Here is a 19309-nt window from a genome sequence, read left to right on the forward strand (position 1 = left end):
TAGGGCCAATCCAGGTTTCCGGCTCGGCTCTGGCTTGGCTGTGAAGGCCAATACAGATTTCCCGCTCAGCTCTGGCTTGGCTGTGAAGGCTAATCCAGATTTCCGTCTTGGCTCTGGCTTGGCTGTGAAGGCCAATCCAGGTTTCCAGCTTGGTTCTGCCTTTGCTGTGAAGGCCAACACAGGTTTCTGGCTCGGCTCTGGCTTGGCATTGATGGCCAATCCAGGTTTCTGGCTCGGCACTGGCTTGGCTGTGAAGGCCAATCCAGGTTTCCGGCTCAGCTCATGCTTGGCTGTGAAGGCCAATTCAGGTTGCTGGCTCGGCTCTGACTTTGCTGTGACGGCCAATCCAGGTTTCCAGCTTGCCTCTGCCTTCGCTGTGAGGGCCAATCCAGCTTTTCGGCTCGGCTCTGGCTTGGCTGAGAAGGCAAATCCAGGTTTCTGGATCGGCTCTGGCTTTGCTTTGAAGGGAAATCCTGGTTTCCAGCTTGGCTCTGCCTTCGCAGTGAAGGCCAATACAGGTTTCCGGCTCGGTTCTGGCTTGGCTGTGAAGGCCAATCCAGGTTTCTGTCTCGGCTCTGGCTTGGCAGTGATGGCCAATCTTGGCTTCCGCCTCCGCTCTGGCTTGGCTCCCGCTATGAATGTGTTGGCTTGCTCTGCTCTATGCAATAGTCCACCTTCGCTCCTGCGAGGTTGCGTGCAATAGTAGCACAATGGTGTTCAGACAAGGATGGAGGTGGCGCAACGTTAATGCCATCAGATGGTACTATGTGCTACTGATAATGGCACTTAGTTTGGAATGCGCTGATGAGCTAGGGGCGACGATCGTGCCGCATGTTTGCCCCTTGTTCTCAGTGGTAGTGATGACATCAGCAATAGGAAACAAGCAGCATTGTAAAGCAGTTTTGATGCTAGGCAGCTCTGAGGTCATGGCTTGAATTAGGCTTAGCCAGCTGTTGTCCAGCCATAGTTGCTGATGAGTGCTCGCAATGTAGGAAGTCAGGTATACAGTCTTTTCATCTACAGATGTTTCATTGAAAGTTTTTTTCGATGAAACGACTCTCAATGACATTTTTTTTCTAAAATAGATGTATATATGTTTGGGTGGGGGAAAGGGTTACATTTTGAAAACAGGAGTTTGGGGGGGGGGGGGCAATACAAAATAAACACTACACAAGTTAGAGGGAGCTCTCCAGTGCTGAAGTACATTGTAACTGTATGGAATTGATTTCAGCACTGGACAGGTCCCTCTGACTTGTGTAGTATTCGAGAGTAATTTCAGAACTGGAGACTTTTATTTTATTGGGGGTTTGGTGAGCCCCCCCCCTTAAAAACTAAAATAAAAGTCTCAAGTGGACTCATTGACACTACACAAGTTAGAGGGAGTTGTGTCCAGTGCTGAATTAGATTGTTACTTTTTGCAATCAACTTCAGTTCTGGACAGCTCCATGTAACGTTATGCATGTTTCAGCGATTTTATAGTCAAAAGATGAAGTGTTTATACAACGAAACTCTATTTGATGAAAGGGCTTCGGTGTATTAACTCTTTTCACTTTATGTATGGAAATTCGGTGAAACATCTTTCACTAAAAGAAATTCGATGAAACATCACCTCGATGTACATTTTTCGAGGAAAAGATATGTAACCAGAAAGTCATGGTATCAGAGACCAGATATAAGTTGCAAAGTTCTTTTTAGTTTTATATTGTTTTGTCAACGACTAAGATTCAGAAACCGGAATCCTGCCACGTTACTCTTTGTCCCAGTTTTAATTCTGCTTATTTTAACAAGGTAGCTTGAGAAAGCGCCTAGTTAGCATGAAACATGCGTGAGATGGTTAGAAACGAGACGAAGCAACACAGACTTTTAAAGAACTTTCCAACTTCTAACTGGTCTCTCACTTCCAGAGTGGGGCACTCCTCAGCATTGCACCCTTCACCCAATACCTACATTTTAAACACAGCAAGAGTTTCAGTCTAATCCAGAGGCCCCGCAGTGTTGCAATTTGCTAGAATCCAAAGTGTCATTGCATCAATCTACCTTCTGTCTTTTCTCGCCAAGTGTCCACCTTTAAGGCTACAATTCTTTCTTTTCTTTTGGGTATTAGGTGGTGTTTAAGCACCTCCTACAAGCTACAACAATTGCCTTGGAGTACAGATAGGAGGGAGATGGGATGTGTGGAGGGACACACAGATGGTGGGTATTGTTTGGTTATTGACCCACCCATGGCATGCTAATCCCTATGGCCAATTCCACCCATTCACTGCCCCTCCCAACCCAAAACGCATCTTTCTGGGATCTCTTTGAGATAGCTCCATCATGCAGTAACATACAACTCTGTGCTGTATAGGGCCTGCCAGTGTTAATTCAAAGCAGTCTACAAAGAGTAATGGCCTAGCTGTTGCTGCAAATCTACTACTAGTAAAATAAAAGAATTCTCATTTCATTGTGCCTTCAGCCATCTAATTTTTAAATAGTCTGTCTGCCTTTAAATCTGTACATTACACTGAAGTACTTTTAAAAACAAGCACTGGCAAAGGCAACAGATCTGTCTGGGGTATAGATTTGATCTATCTTGTGAGCGGGCGCTCACACCAATTTCCATGTGCTGCGATATTCTAGTGAGGCAGTACCAATATGGCAGTGTTTGGCAAATACCCAACTGTTGGCTTCGCCAGTGCTTGATTTCACTTGCTGTTGTGCTTTTCCAAGGGAAACTGACGTGTGCTCCTACTTTGACACCTGAAATGTTCATGTTTTTTATTAACAGACTCCACGTGCCCCATGTCAGTCGGAAGTGAGTCATCAAGTCATGGTTTATCATTTCATTCTGGGGTGTTCAGCCCCCCGTTTACAATAGGCTCTCAGAACCACAAGTCCCAGAATGCAAAGAAAGGAGGCCCAGCTGGATGAACATGGGGCATGGGGCAAGACGCACCTTCTAAATGTGAATGTTATTGGTGCAGTCTCTTCAATTCTTGCTTTTCTGAGACGGGGGTCCGGTGGGGTGCTATTTCTTGTGGTGATGGAGGGGGAGACATTTGGGGGTAGGGAAGTGGAGGATTTTGCGTTGCTCTCTGTGCACTGCCTTGTGCAATGTTATTTATCGATATTAGTGTTGTGAGATTTTATGTCTCTGCACCCTTGTATTTTGCTATTTGATGGGTATCCTGTGTCCCCCACTGCTTTAATGTCTCGTTGACTTTTATGCTACTCTTCAGTGCAATAGAGTTTATACATAAATACACTGCCTCTGCTCTGTCGTTGCAGGTCCCAAGCGTGGCCGTCGCCCAAATGGCCTTCATCTCGCTCACGGTGGGAAACGAGACCCAGCGCAGGAGCGTGGTTGTGAACAAATTGCCAAACTTTTGTGTTATGAAGTTCGCAAAAACTGTATACAAGCCTGGGGACAATGGTAAGCTGCCCTGATTGCTGGGGGGGACGTTGTTGGGGGCGGTGGTGTCAGTGGAGAAGCTCCTGGGCACACTGCCAGGCTGTCTGGCTCAGTCGTCTTGGTGGTGCTTTGGTGTTGTAATTTATAATGCGCGGATCCATGAGGAACCAAGCAGAGGCTTAATCTAGGCGCAGATTTTAACAAACAGGCATGATAAAAAGTGAAATCATTCGGAAGGAAGTAGTTATTGAAAAAGATAGGTTTTCAACTTCTCCCTGAATGGAGACAAAGGATTTAATTTCCGAAGATCAGCAGGCAGTAAATTCCAAGCTTGAGGGCCGCCGTTAGAGAAGCTTCTATCTCTGCGGTACAGAAAGCGAGAGGAGGGAACAGTCAGAAGGTATAGGCCAGTGTACCGGAGTGAATGGGATGGGCAGTGGAGAGAACTTTTTGACGCAAGGTAACTGGGGGTGGTGCTATTAATTAATGTGAAGATCAAACAGAGGATCTTAAAGAGAATCTCTGTTGAACTGCAAGCCAATGAAGGGTCCTGCAAAACAGTGAAATCGGGGCAGTTCTAGAAAGACTATAGAGAAGTCTAACAGCTGTGCTCTGGGCAACCTGAGCTGATGTATCTGGCCAGTCGGAATGACCAATCACTGTGCGTTACAATAATCCAATCTGGAATTTGCCAGGGTTCCGACAATAGCTGGACGATCGCATTCTCCGAACAGAGACAAAACATGTCTCCAGAGTTTAATTTGATAATACATTAACAGAAAAAGTTGATCTTGCGTAAAGGGTGACAAAAGTATTCAGTTCTCAATTTTTGTGCATTTCTTTATTGTGATACAAGTCTCAGTTGTGAAAAAGAAACAACCTCAACACGTGTTTCACCACTTAACATGTGGATCTTCAGGAGGTGAGTAATTTTTAAATCGAGATTACTTTTTTCCTGAAATTAAGGATAAAATAAAAGTAGAACTTTGTGTAAAACAATTTGCTTGATATACTCAAAGCAGATGAGAGTTTATGAAGGGATCAACAAAATGGCATTAATAGTTGCCTCTCTTACCTTTCCAGTATTTTGGCTTGATTTGTTGGCGCTTAAGCTTTAATTCTTATGTTTTGGATTTCTGTTTAAGTTAATTACACTTCCAATTTCTTGAAAGCAATATATTTTAGTTCAGTTGTCACAAGATATTATCCAGCGCCAGCAAGTCAGGGACCTTCTGCTGCTGCAAGGATGGTGACGCACAATAAAATGCTTTTTATATTTACACAGAATTCTTTTGAGGAGTGTGTTCTCAATGAATAATTTATTAATTGATTATTTTAATATTCAATCAGAACAAAAATATGACTGCGCCACGAATGTTGTGGCAACACAATGCACAGGCTTCTAGAACATAACCAGGTTAAGAGAGACTTCAATGCCACACCAAATTTGTGTTGTGAAAAGCAATGCCAAATAATTTCCCTCAACTGATTGCAGGAAGGTTAAGCGCTCCCCCCCAGTGACAATGTAAAACTGGGTTTTTCAATGATTCAATACTACTACTATGGGACAGCACACAATGGAACTTCAGGCTGCTTACACTAGAGAACATATAGGGCTTCAAAACAGACTAGCAAGCACACACAGGAAATCCGATTTTTACACAGGCAGCACACGAGAAAGAAAAATCAAAAAAATAAAAGGGGATATAATTCGAATCCTTGATCCGGGTATGATAGAGAAGGAAAGATAGAGTAGGAAAAACGATTTTTCAAAGGTGAAAAGAAAGACTTAGAAAAACGAAATTGCAAATCTCACTAAATTTAGTTGGAGCCGGAGGCAAGCTCAAAACCATGACAAATGAAAGAAAGGCAATACCAAATCCGAGCTCAGAACTTGATAGAGGAAGGGGAATATTCTAGGAAAATCACTATTTAAATGATGAAAAGAAATATTTGGAAAAACAAAATTGCAAATCCTACTATTTTGGCTGGGGCTAAAAATGACACACATGCTTTCAACAATGAGAAAGGCACATAGGAACCACGGTTTTCAGTGAAAATGACTGGGGCAACTCACAGGTATGTTGTGGGCAAAGAGATTCTCACAGTGGGAACAGTAGTTTAGGTTTAATGGGACAGATGTAAATGGGGATTTGTTTTTAAACACACAATGTAACACATGAAAAAATTCGGTTTTAGCTAATAATGGGAACAATTCCTTTGGGGCAACACTTCAATGCCTATAACAATTAAATAAAAACACTGAGCCCAAGATTGTTGGTTTCGAATTGCAACTATCTTTATCCGTGAATTTCAATGGGGAATTAATTGATTTACTAAGCCAAATACCAGGGAATTAACTTACTTAACTATTTAAACAAACAAAGGACTTTTCAGGGGAAAGGGAACTATAATCAGCAGATACACAAGGCATGATTTTGTTCCATAGGAAAAATGACAAATGCACAGAGGAAAACAGTATTTGTCAAGGGGGGAGTTACCAAAATGCACAGACAAATAAAATACTTTTCAATAGAAAAATGACTACATTTCAAAAACAGATAGAATAGAGGATTTTCCCTTATGGGGACACTCTAGAGTAGTGCTTAAATAGATAGGACTTGTTTAATCTATGGCTGTGGAGATCTATACTTACAGAAGAAAAGGACTCTATAGTCATCAATGGCGCCGGGGCTCCACTGCAGGGACCATCAAAGGGGTCAACCAAGGCCTCACTCTGTCCTCCCAATCAGCTACTACAGCTCCCCGCTTCCCTTCAAGTCTAGGCCCACATTTCTGCATGGATAGCTCCATATTTTCCGTCAGCTGCACACCTCACATTTTGTAGAGAGAATACCCAGTTGACGCCACACGCACCTGCAAATCCAAATAAATAGCACTTGAAACTTAATTTCATTGCACACAGCCAGGGAGAGAAGGAATGATCCTGCATGTTCCTCCCCTATCTAACCAAGTAAGTACTAAGAATAGGGCATTACAAATTAACTTGTCTATTTGTACATAGAGACTGAACTTGTTATTATGTAGAAGAAAAGGCTACTTTTAGACCATGTTTATAAGTTGAATACACTGAATAAGTGCTTTCTCTTCCGGCAACTTTTTGGGCTATCACCAACAAAAGGTATTAATGAAATAGATGCAGTAATTCTAGCAGATTCTCAAGATGCAGTATGATAAAATAAGGATTGTGACAATAAGGTTCCTCATAAAGTACTGCAAATAAATCTTTTGAAACTGTAAAAGATTGTATTAACAGATAGTAAACCCAAAACATTTTTAATTTTCCTTTCCCGCCTGAACTGAAATATACAGCTTTCAAGAAATTGGAAGTCTAATTAACTTAAACAGAAATCCAAAAAATAAGAATTAAAGCTGAAGCACCAACAAATCAAGCCAAAATACTGGAAAGCAAATCAAGCCAAAATACTGGAAAGGGAAGAGATGCTGGTCCGATAGCACAGCGTGTAGAGCGCTAGCTTTGGCATCTGTGCAGGGTCTGCTGACGCATGTTCGAATCCTGGCAGGGCCAAAATCAGTCTTTCATCCTTCCGAGATTGATAAATGAGCACCACACAACATGGGTAATAATAATCAGCGCTCAGATGCCTGAAGGTTCGGAGCGCTATATAAATGATTAATGCCACTTTGTTGAGCCCTTCATAAACTCTCATCTGCTTTAAATATATCAGGCAAATTGTTTTACACAAAGTTCTACTTTTATTTTATATTTTCCTTAATTTCAGAAAAAAAGTAATCTTGATTTAAAAATTACTCACCTCCTGACGATCCATATGTTAAGTGGTGAAACACGTGATGAGGTTTTTTTCTTTTTCACAACTGAGACTTGTATCACAATGAAGAATTGCAGAAAAATGGAAAACTGAAGAGGTTATTTCTTTTTCACAACTGAGACAAAAATGGAAAAAATGAATACTTCTGTCATCCTTTACACATGAACAACAAAGATCGACTTTTTCTGTCTTTGAATTACTGTTGAGCAAACACAACAATGCATCTTTGTTACAAGCGAAAAGTAAACCCGAAATATTATCAAAACTCGCCTAGAAAGGGAGTGAATGTTTGCACTTTCACTTTAAATTGATGATACATTCGTTTTACAACTTCGTTGACATGAAGATTGCAGCTTGCCTGCCAGATACAGCCTAGATTTTTAATTTTAGCAGAAAAAATGATAGGCACTTCAAACAGAGCTGGAAAAGACACAGAAGAAGGAAAATCAGTCAGCCGATTTTATAATTTTTCTTTTCTTTTTTGGGCCAAAAACAATAACCTCGGTCTTGGAGGGGTTGAGTTGCAATCTGTTTTCAAGCATCCAGCTTTTTCTTTTTTTTAGCACAAGCTAACACTCAATTAATTACTTCCAGTGGGACTTCAGCCTGACAAATATTTCCGTGTCATTCACATTGGAGTAATAACTTACATTGAACTCAGAAAAAATATTTTAAAATGGGTGAATATAGATGTTGAACAATATGGGGGAAAGAGAGGACCCTTGTGGAACTCTGCAAATAACAGTTAACGAATCAGAATAATAGTATCCCAATTTAACTTGTTGGGTCCGATTTGATAAAAAAAGAGGAACACCATTTCAGGGATTCCTCAGATACCAGAGCCACCTTGGACAGGCTGGAGATAAGAATGTCAAAATCTTGTGACCAGGTTTGTAATTTTATGAAGCTTGTTTATTTCTGATTGTATTGCAAACTTTATTGGTGAAAATAAAAAATGATAATCTACAAAAAAAGAATGTCAAAATCGACTTTGTCAAACTCACCTGATAAATCAAGCATGCTCATGTCCCCCCTCGTCAGCAGACCCAAGGACATCTGCCCAGGCAGCCAAACATGCAGTTTCAGTGATGTGACCAAGCCTGAAACCAGATGTGTAGGTATCAAGGATTCCATGTTCTTTCAGAAAATTCTGACCTTGCACCGTCACTATTTTCTCAAGAATCATGGACGGCCAAACCAGACCTGTGTAGGGTCTTATACTCTGTCGCTCCCTTGCACCCTAGGACTCTGTGCCCAAAAACATGTGCATATTGTTGCGGGCACATACTCCCTCTCAGGTGCTCACAGAGGATTGTCCAACATGGACTAGAATCTCCACCCACAATTAAGTGGCTCTGGACAGGCTGGGCCCAGTCATTAAACCGAGCAGGCCGATGTCCACCTGACCTGCAGCATCCAAGCCTCCCGGGCTCCTGCCGCTGGAGTAGGCAGAGCCTACAATGATTCCTTATGGGAATTCAGGACCAGCATACTTGCCCTTAGCAACTGAACAACACTTTGCTAACCTAACCGAAGTGCCAATTGTGACCATTCAGTCATCCATGTCCACAGATGGCTGGTCACTTCTACACATCGCCTCCTAAACTGCATGAGTCAGGTAGCTCACTGAGTTATGACTGCTGAGACACGTGATCAAACTGCAAGTCACAAACGCAAGTCCCAGAAGAGCCAACTCAGCCTTTCATGCGTCTGGTATTGGTAAAAGGGGTGCCATTAACCTGGCTATCCATCTGATTAAAAATGCAATTGACTTTGGTCTCCTTACATATGTCGGAATGAGAACAAAAGAATCAGTGAATACTGAACATGACCCTATTAGTGAAATATTGCACATCAAATGTTATTTTCAAATTGCACCACAAACAGTTTGCTTCAGCGGTACCATTAATAATAGTGGCCCAAGCACTATAAAATAGAACCCATGATCAGTCTAGTGCCTGCTTAGCATGGCCTGTTTACATTGTCTGCTTCAGGGCAAAGTATTGGAGTACGTAAATCTGTTACATGGTGGCATAGGCCTTGTTATTAATGAGTGTAAAATCCTCCTTGTTCTGTCCGAGTTTACGTATGGCCCTTGTTTCCATACTTCCTTGCAGCCTCACAATGCCCCTTGTAGGAAAGTCCCCCTGGATGCTCACACCAGAAAAAAATACAACCTGCTAGAGAAAAACGCCCCATATACCTCTTGCAAAGACAACAAGTCTTATTTCCACACAACCATGGAAAGCACCAACAAAGAACTCTGCTGCCGTGGAACGTTCTGGCGAAATTGGCATGAGCAGTATATTAAAAGAGTACACAGCGTCATCAGTGATATCATTACATACAGTGGAAACCCGCACGGCTGGTTGGTGAGGCCCTAAACATGGGCCGCCTGCTCCATAGTGGATGCCAGGCTATTGGTCTCAGCTCTGTCCATCTGTCTTCTACCACATGGGTGCTGCTGCATTCGTCATCGAGCTGAGGTTAAGGTGCCCGCAGGGGGAGAAGCCTAGATCGTACTAACTCACACACTTCAGTCGCTCCTAGACAGACCGGCAACTCTCCAAGGTGTTCCACCCTAGTTCATCCCTCCCTGCACCTCGCAGCAGAAGTCACGTGACCGAAAAAGGAACGCAAGAGGGGTCTGGGTTCTGATCGTTCTTGATCGATTGGGGAACTAACAGTTTGGTCTGGGGCTGTCTGGTACCTTGGAATTCAGGGGTTGCATGGCTAAGACATTTGGGTACTATAACTTAGAGTTTAGACTTGTGGGGGTTGGAGGCCCGTGTCCTTCTTCTCATGGGATTGTGTTGTTCCCAGTTGCGTGACCCTCCTCCCATGGCCTTGCAGGGCACATTCCTCCCCAGGCGGAAACGTTGGCAACATTTTGGAACAATGAAGGGTTTTATGGATTTGTGCAACTCTGGCCTTTCTCATCAGTGTTTGAGACGCAACATATTCCTATGCTCATGTTCGCGGCCTACGCCTGGAGTGCTAATGACCTCGCTACATTTAAGCTTTGTGCCGCAATATGGCTACTAATATCTAAGATGGAGCTTATTCTCACATTGCATTTATTCTCACATGTGCCCTACATCTGCGAATCTTGCAATGTTATGATTGTGTTACAGCACCCCCCTTGCCCCCAAACCCCTCGGTCTCCCATAGTCTATGTGGAGGCCTTTGCCTTAGTCTCAAGTGCCTGGGGGTGCGGGAAGAGCTTGTCTCCTTCAATCACCCTGCTGCAGGTGGCATCCCTGTCGGACTCCGGCCACAGGGGCATGCCTATAATGTCTAAGCTTTATGATAGTCTCTGCTCTTTCCTCTGCCCATTTTGTTTCTTTCAGGGGGTCGGTGGGTTGGTGGTGATGAGAAAGCACCTGGTGAATTGCCATTTGGAGTGAAGAACAGCCTGTTAAGTTTCCTCGGCTGGGGTCTCCCTCGTAGTTCTTATGCCCACAAAGAAGAGATAGTGAGGTTGTCTCCGTACCAGGGTAACTTCTCCCCTTGTCTCTTCACAGTGACCTGTCGAGTATTCTGCTTAAATGGCACGTTACATCCACACGAAGAGACGGTGAGTGAAATACATCCATACTCTCCAACACAGTCTGAAGATCCAATAACGAGGGGACTCTTTACAGAGGCAAATGCTGTGATTACTTGCTGGTAATCTTAATTACTCTCAGTCCTCCTCTTCTTTCTCACAGTACTTAACATAAAAGGATGTGCCCTCTCCAAGAAATGATCATTTTATCCCCTCCCTCGTTCCTTATGCAAAGCACCTGACCAGACACACTTATTCATTTTAGACTACCCAAGTAGGACCCTGTGATCAAAGATGCACATTCTGTGCATGGCTTTATAGTAGTTAATCAAGGACTGTGACATGGTAGGATAGGAGTTAATGTCAAGATCACCAGTGAGTAGTCTGGGTATTACCACTTTCTCCTGCTTTCATCACCATGCTTAGCATATTGATATAAACCAAGCGGAGGTCGGTCTTTGCTCGATCACACTCGGTAGTTGAGACACAGTGGGAAACACCAGTTCCTATAGACTAAACGACAGAACAGCAACTAAATGAACCGCCATCACTCACTAAAGGGTGATGGAGCAACTGCTCCCATTAAACCATATGGTGCAATCAAAGGGACTGTGTAAATCCAGATCTGACTTCCCAGCCAGGCTCTATCCAAATGAAACTTGGAAGCAGTGAAAAGGCACAAAAGGACATGCAAGCCAAACAGGCTGCCCAGAAGAGCCTTTTATGTGAAGGGAGCAAGGTCCCAAGAAGCAAACCCAGATCCCAGGGACTGTCGTATAGAGCAATAAAAAATATCGTGGAACGTCCGCAGAGCACAGGGTTCATAGGGCATGGAAGCAGAGCACACAAGTATATACTGCAGGAAAGAGAAAGCCTACTAGAACATGAGAGGCACACAACTGCACACACCACCCACAGTCCCAGGATAGGCAAAGGGACATTGACGAGGGACAACAACCAACCCGATCATGGAAAAAACACAGCATACCAAATATGTCCATTAAAAATAGCTTGGCATACAAAAAAAGCCCGCACAAACACAAAAGTGGACATGCAGGCTCAGAGTACCACAACCACCAAGCGCAAGGTCAGCTCCATGCTGTCAGAAACTAAAGCCTACACTGGCGTAAGCAACTATGAAAGGAAGCGAGATGTGCCATGATCCAGGTATACCAGTGTACTCTAGTTCACAGGTCTGCAACCTTTGGCTCTCCAGATGTTTTCGACTACAGCTACCATCAGTCGTAGCCAGTATAGTCCATTTAAGGCATCAAGGGAGTTATCGTCCAAAACATCTGGAGATCCAAAGGTTGCAGACCCCTGCACTAAGGACAGAGTATGGCCATGAGGCCAAAGCAGCAACGCCATTATTCATGTGACCTTCCACCTGCCCCGTAAGGCCATGTTATGTGACAGCTGGTTACAGATCCCCTTAAAAACGAGTTATGAACCAACAAAAGAAAATATACAAACAGCGCATGTATATACGTGTGTGTCTCATCCAAAAGATCCTCTTGGGAGACAATCCATATCCAGGAACTTAGGAATGTGTCACCCCCGCTAGGGCAGCCCACAGAGGGGAATGCCCATCACCCCCACAGAGCACTGGCACCAGATATACAAATTATAACCAAAAAAGTGATGGGTGGAAGGTTTTGAATAACTCTGAGCCACTGTCAATGTTCTGGGCAACCTTCCACACCACCGTTTTTAGCCCATCTGCGCCATTGCAAAAGGGGTCAAGGGGTCTTTCCCCTCCTGTAATGGCTTGTCAGGCTGCAAAACGATGGTCTGGAGGGTCACCCAGAGCTGTGTCAGTGGTTATGATTAATTCAAAACTTTCCAGTCATCGCCTTTTGGTTTTGCTAAAGTCACCCTAAGTCGGACATGTATGCCCAGACGTGGGTCCCTACCCTGATGTGCCTAGACGCAAGCGAGGCCAAAACTTGTCTGGGGATGCCGGTGGTCTCGTGCAAAAGGTATGTGACCTAGCAGTTTGTGCTAGACTGCCCCTTTTGCGGAGGTGTCAAGATGGATTTCTTAACTCTGACCTGGTGGGCAAATGTTTAGGAGGCCATCCTTGGTTTAGTGAAACAGGGGAACCTTCTGGACAAGCCAGGCCAATCTAGGTAGCTTGGCACACAGTAACAAACCACAAAATACTCTTAGGAAAGTGTATATGAAAAAAATATATACATTTATTGTCGGTCGGACCAATTGACTCAAGTAAACTTCAGGTATATAAAAACAGTTACCACACAAATACTATACTACATAATATATTTACAATACGTTTCCTAATGCGACAAAGGAGTAAATCACAGCCACAACCAGTAAAGGGAGGGGTGAGTTAACACACTAGGAGCATTAGACAATTCTTCAGAGTCATTCCCTGGCTTTCGAGTCCAGCCCTAAGAAGTGGGGAGTCTTGTGTTCAACAGTACAGTTGTGGGTAAAAAGGCACGATTGCGCAGGCAGAACAAAAAGTGTTTTTGTTTTTTTTTGAGAGCTGTAGCAAGTCAGGAAGGGGCTTGAGGTAATGAAGAATTGGTTCCCACTATTCGAGTAGGGTCTGCCCTTGGCAGCAGAGCAGTTTTCAAAAGGTAAGAAAAGCTAGGGAGCGCAGGCTAACCCAGCCAAAAGCAAATTCCTTTTTAGGGATATTTGTGCGTAAAAGAGATTTATTGTGCCAGGGGGCTACTGGTAAGTGATGCAAGTACTCACCGACCCTCGGCACAGTCAGGCCAAACTTTACCAGTTTAGTCGAGATCGCTAATAGGTTCGAGCTCTGCAGTTTCACGGTGCACCAGTTCTCAGCGGCTGCGGGATAGAACGATCGTCCAAGATCAATCAGTTGCCTTTTCTCAGCTTCCGAAGGAGATACAAAGAAAATGCAGCAGGCTTCAGGGCACGGCAGAGCAGGTCTGCAAGACACCTACAGTGACCGTCACCAACAGTTAGTGATGCAGGAATCACAGATCTGTGCAGCATTACGCACTCTCCTATTCAGGACCAAGAGAAGCTGGGCCTACGAAATTTGACGGGAGAATGCACGTTACAACAAGCAAGCGATGCCCCAAGTCTCGAGACAGCGACGATTGGTAGAGCTGGACAGTTCACTGGATGGCCCAGGAACACTTCTGAAGTGGCTAGTTCGGCAGGAAAGCAGGGGACATCGAGAGTAGTTGTTCCCACTATTCCAAAGAGGCGAAGGGCCGTGGCAGGCCTTGTTGATCCATGAAGAAAACAGGGGTCCGATGGGACAGCAGAGTGCAAAGGATGCCAAAAACTGCTAGTGCGTCTCCAGCGGTTCCACAAGTCAATTTTATTTCTGCAGGATACTTGGCTCCTTCTGTAGTTGGGGGAGAACTCAGGTGATCAAACTGGAACGGATGCAGAGCCCCTTCTCTTATCCAAGATTAGCTTCATGCCAAAATTGAGTAAACTTCCAATCGAAGATTTGCTCTCATGCATCCATCCCAGTCGTGGACCAATCATAGCCCACAGTGGTCCCATCCCAGGTATTCACTCCCTCCAGACTTCCGGGCACCAGTAGTGTGGATTAGGATCAGACAGTCCCAACCCGCTTCCTGGGCGCACACATGTTATATGCAGAAGCCCACGAAAACGATCAGTATTTGCGGGAGGCTGCTTGCCCTAATAAGGAAAACCCAGGTTACTCGACCCGGGTGAAGGCAAGGGACAAAATGGCCATGGGACAGATTAAAAGACCTTGTGGCTCAGCCATTTTCGGACCTGGCCACACTCTTGAACCAAATGCAGTAAACTCGATGTGATCCTGTAAAAAGAAGTAAAACACTTATAAAAGGTAACTGCTGCCTGTTAGGCAGAAACCTGTGCAGTTCCCTTAGGGAACACTGCAAAAGATTTAGGACTACAGGTATTAGCAGTAAACCCACTTGGTAGCAGTCTGTACCACCCAGATTTACCTGGTAGCTGTGGCTGAGCAGCCAGACTTCTCTCAAGAAGTGTTAGGCAGTATGCAAAGTATACACAATAGGCACTCAGACACACCAATACAAGCAAACACTGACCAGAGCTTTGGTATCAAAGTATATAATTATTTATTTAAAAACACACTGTTTGAAACACTCCAGCACTCTTGTTGTAAAATATTCTAAATACAGTTACTATTGTAATGTATACACCCCTTTTTCCTTATCAGGTAAGTCACTGTAAAACACCACTTATTTTCATACAAAGGTGAGCGCTTAACTAGATGGCACTCCAATAAGTTTGTGAGAAAGGGAGGGAAAAAGACAGAATATGGAAAGGTACACCACTCTAAGATTCAGGAACACTGTTAGCAAGGCAGAAGAGCAAAGGTCACTGGTGCCAAAGTCCAAAGGCTGGGCCCCCTCTTAGAGAGAGCGGAGCACAAATGCGCCCAAGATCACACAGTTACACTAGGCTTAGAAAGTCTTGCAGCGAGTTCAAAAGAGTTTAGAGAGGCTTAGGAAAGTTTAGCCAGGGTGTCCCAGGCTAACCCAGGTTTGAAAGCCGGGGGCTAAATCTACCCCGTACAGTCGGTAGCAAGGGAAGCCAGGCGGGACACGGTACCTTAAGTGGGAAGGATCCTCCAGCGGTGGCAGTTGTTCCTGGCAGTGGGTGCAAGTCACGTCGTCATCCAGGGGAAGAGAAGATCTCGACTTGGAGGAAAGATGAAGGTTGTTGCACTACCAAGGAAGAAACCAGCCGCGGAGTCTTCCGGTTAAAGGTGGTACCTTTGTTCGCAGTCGTGGTAAAACATGGTATCCCGGTTGCCGGGGTGCTTGGCACAGGCAAGGCGGCCACGAGGTACGTCGGGAAGGTGAAAAGATGGTGAAACTGGTTATCCCCACCAGTCAAAGGAAGAAGACTCTCTGGCGGGAGATCTCCTCTGTCGTTGGGAAAAGTGGTGAGACGGTCCAGCAGGGCTCCACCAGTGGTGGTGTCATGGCAGGCCGGCTCAGCTTCTCCCTTGTCGGATTCTTAGGTCCTGTGGTGACTTCTGAAGTTCCAGTCCCCAAAGCCCTGCTTTTATGCAGAAAACCCCCATTCACTCAGCCTAGCTGTCACTCAAACATGCTAAGTGGTGAGCCGGCCGGCTTACCACTTGGGCCAATCAGGGCGGAGGGCGACTTGAGTTGCCTAGGCAAATCAGTCCAGGGTGCCTAAATCCCCCTCCACCCCCCCTAAGTGCCCCAAACAGAGTGGCACCACTTTGGAGGGCTTCTGTGGAGAAGCCTGCCAAAAAGTGGAACAAAGGGCTCGACTTGGGTTGGAGTCACAGACGGGAACACAAACGCCATTTTAGAATCAAGTTTTGGCAAAAAATACCAACCAGAGAATTAATATTAATTAAATAAACCGGCAGTATGTTCGAGGCTACCGTAAATAATTAAATAAAGATAATAGTAGCCTAAAACAATGGGAAATCCCATAGGAATATATTTGCGGTTGAATATAAAAAGTAGTATCCACTGCCACCAGCCAAACCTCGATCAGGGGGGACGGAGACGTGCCCCCTAGACTAACAGACCCCGGGGCAATTGAATTGCCCCAGCCAGTACGTCCACAATATGATGGTTTGTACTGGTTCTGTTCGGAATTTAAGACTAGTAAAGTCAATGGTGACTTTACATGCCCTGGGAGACAGTAGTCAGTCCCAGGGTATGGAGTCTATACTGGGGGGTCACTATGACACCCCTGTGTTACTGCACTGAGGGTGCTGTGTAACACACATCACAAAAACGCATGAAGCCCTATGGGGTAAAAGAACCCATAACCCATTAAACACATCTAGATTCAAAGAAACAAACTCAAATCATGTCCAGGAGTGAGGGTAAAAGAGTCTCACTCTTGGCAGGAGAAAAAAATAAACCCCAAAAATCCAGCAAAGCTGCTGGGGGACTCACTAGGTTAGGAAATTCAGCCTAAACAGAGAATTCTCCCTAACACTGCCACCGGTTCATCCCAGGCACACTAGTGCAATCACCAGAAAATCCTTTGAGGGTGTCTAGGGGCATTAAAAAAGGGATCCCAGTGCACAGTACTGGAAGGTACATTGTGCACTGTTAAAAAGTTACCAAGAAATGGCAACATAGTCGAAGACTAAGGGACACATAGTTTCCCAGTACTGACAGTCTGAAGGATGTGTCAGTTTCCCCATAACAAGTGAGCAAAAGCCCAGGGGAGCGCAGCTGAAGGATGTGTGCCACTGCCAAAAGTCAGGATAGGATAGCCAAACAAAAGCAAAAGGTTTGGGGGTTCCACAAATGGGGGGGAAAATTACACACAGATGAAATCTTTCCTAACAGGAGGGACCAAGCTTGATTTGCATATGGTCGTTCTCCTTCTGTAATGGATTGACAGGCTAAAAAAGGATGGTCTGGAGGGTTGCTCAGAGTTGTGCCAGTGGTTACGATTAATTGAAAACCGTCCAGCCATCACCTTTTGGTTTTGCACCAGATACACAAATGCCATTGAAGGAGTGCCCAAAGTGAGTGCTACTGGAGAAGAGTGCCAGCGGAAAGGATTAGTACTGTGGACAGTGAAGAGAGCAAGTAGGTTATCATGGTACTCTATCCACTCTGCACTGTAGGGACCTTCTCAATGAAAAGGAATGGCTTACTGCTTACATTCCCGTGCAGCAGAACCATGGCTCTGGTATGACAATCCTTACTCCACTGATAGAAACATTAACACTCCACATATCACAAAATAAGAAAAAAAAGAAGCCTCCCCTTGGAAAGATCAGGGCCTGAGGATGCATATGGCAACCAGGCATTATCAAGCTAGCTCAAGATGCTCTCTCGTAGCGGCTAGAAACAATGAAGCGCTCTCGTCCACAGAGTGCCCCCTCATTGCCCGTGAGGGCCATTCACAACTCCAGTCTGCTCAGGTGCTTTACACCCAGTTATTGCCTGCTTCCTGGCCATGACTCCCGCTCTTATACTGAGAACTGTGATGAGGAAGAGGGACACAGAGGTGATCCAGCAGTAAATCTGTGGAATTACCACCACACTCGGTTACCGTTACGGCCATTTGGTCCTGTGGCATTACCACGCGATCATGAATGGTGCTAAGGCGGTGTAAATCCCCATTTATGGAATCCTAGGAATCCATGGAATTTTTCTTGCTGATTTTTTTGTGAACGGTAAATCCGTGAGGGACATCTCTCAGGTTTTGGTGGTAAATCCGTGAGGGACATCTCCCAGGTTTTGGTGGTAAGGTGGAAGATTTACCTCCAGCTTTGTGCTGGTGGAAAACCTTCAATCTTACTACATAACTTGCAGCACAGTGTGGAGTAATGCAGTGGTAAAGGGGTGGTAACATAATTACCACCACTTTACTGTCATATGTACCACACTGCCAGACTTCTAATGAGGACCATAAGGAGAAAAAGAGTATTTTTCCTTTGAGGGGTAAAGGCATAAATTAGGCAGTAATGTTTATATTGAGGTTGAAATGGTAAGAGGGTAACAGGCAGGAGGTAGTAACCGTTCCATTGAGGATTGGGGGTTAAGGGGATATTCACCTTTCCTTTGAGGTTGGAGGGTTAAAGACATAACCCAGGCAGCAGGCAATACTCTTTCCAGTGAGGTGGCGAGTGGGGGGAAGGTATGGGCATACCTCAGGCAGGCAGTCATGACCTATCCATTGAGAATGGAGGGTAAGGTATCGGGCAGGGGATATTCACCTTTCCTTTGAGGTTGGAGGGGTAAAGGCATACATTAGGCAGTAATGTTTATATTGAGGTTGAAATGGTGAGAGGGTAACAGGCAGGAGGTAGTAACCGTTCCATTGAGAATTGGGGGTTAAGGGGATATTCACCTTTCCATTGTGGTTGGAGGGTTAAAGACATAACCCAGGCAGCAGGCAATACTATTTCCAGTGAGGTGGGGAGTGGGGGAGGAGGTAAGAGCATAACTCAGGCAGGCAGTCATAACATATCCATTGAGGATGGAGGGTAAGGTATCGGGCAGGGGATATTCACCTTTCCTTTGGGGTTGGAGGGGTAAAGACATAACCCAGGCAGCAGGCAATACTATTTCCAGTGAGGTGGGGAGTGGGGGAGGAGGTAAGAGCATAACTCAGGCAGGCAGTCATAACATATCCATTGAGGATGGAGGGTAAGGTATCGGGCAGGGGATATTCACCTTTCCTTTGAGGTTGGAGGGGTAAAGACATAACCCAGGCAGCAGGCAATACTATTTCCAGTGAGGTGGGGAGTGGGGGAGGAGGTAAGAGCATAACTCAGGCAGGCAGTCATAACATATCCATTGAGGATGGAGGGTAAGGTATCGGGCAGGGGATATTCACCTTTCCTTTGAGGTTGGAGGGGTAAAGACCTAACCCAGGCAGCAGGCAATACTATTTCCAGTGAGGTGGGGAGTGGGGGAGGAGGTAAGAGCATAACTCAGGCAGGCAGTCATAACATATCCATTGAGGATGGAGGGTAAGGTATCGGGCAGGGGATATTCACCTTTCCTTTGAGGTTGGAGGGGTAAAGGCATACATTAGGCAGTAATGTTTATATTGAGGTTGGAATGGTAA

At 44.9% G+C, this 19309-nt stretch overlaps 1 protein-coding gene across 1 annotated transcript in view; it reads left to right on the forward strand.

The window, feature by feature from the left end:
• Nucleotides 1-19309, forward strand: part of LOC138579836 (ovostatin-like) — a 65539-nt gene that overhangs the window by 9372 nt on the left and 36858 nt on the right. Inside the window, exons 2-4 of the mRNA XM_069650067.1 lie at nucleotides 4-586; nucleotides 3268-3412; nucleotides 10728-10780. Of these exons, the coding sequence (XP_069506168.1) occupies nucleotides 4-586; nucleotides 3268-3412; nucleotides 10728-10780 (781 nt within the window). The remainder of the gene's footprint in view (nucleotides 1-3; nucleotides 587-3267; nucleotides 3413-10727; nucleotides 10781-19309) is intronic.

Source organism: Ambystoma mexicanum, chromosome 3p (genome assembly GCF_040938575.1).
Source record: "Ambystoma mexicanum isolate Mex_15411 chromosome 3p, UKY_AmexF1_1, whole genome shotgun sequence".
Classification (NCBI taxonomy): Eukaryota; Metazoa; Chordata; class Amphibia; order Caudata; family Ambystomatidae; genus Ambystoma; species Ambystoma mexicanum.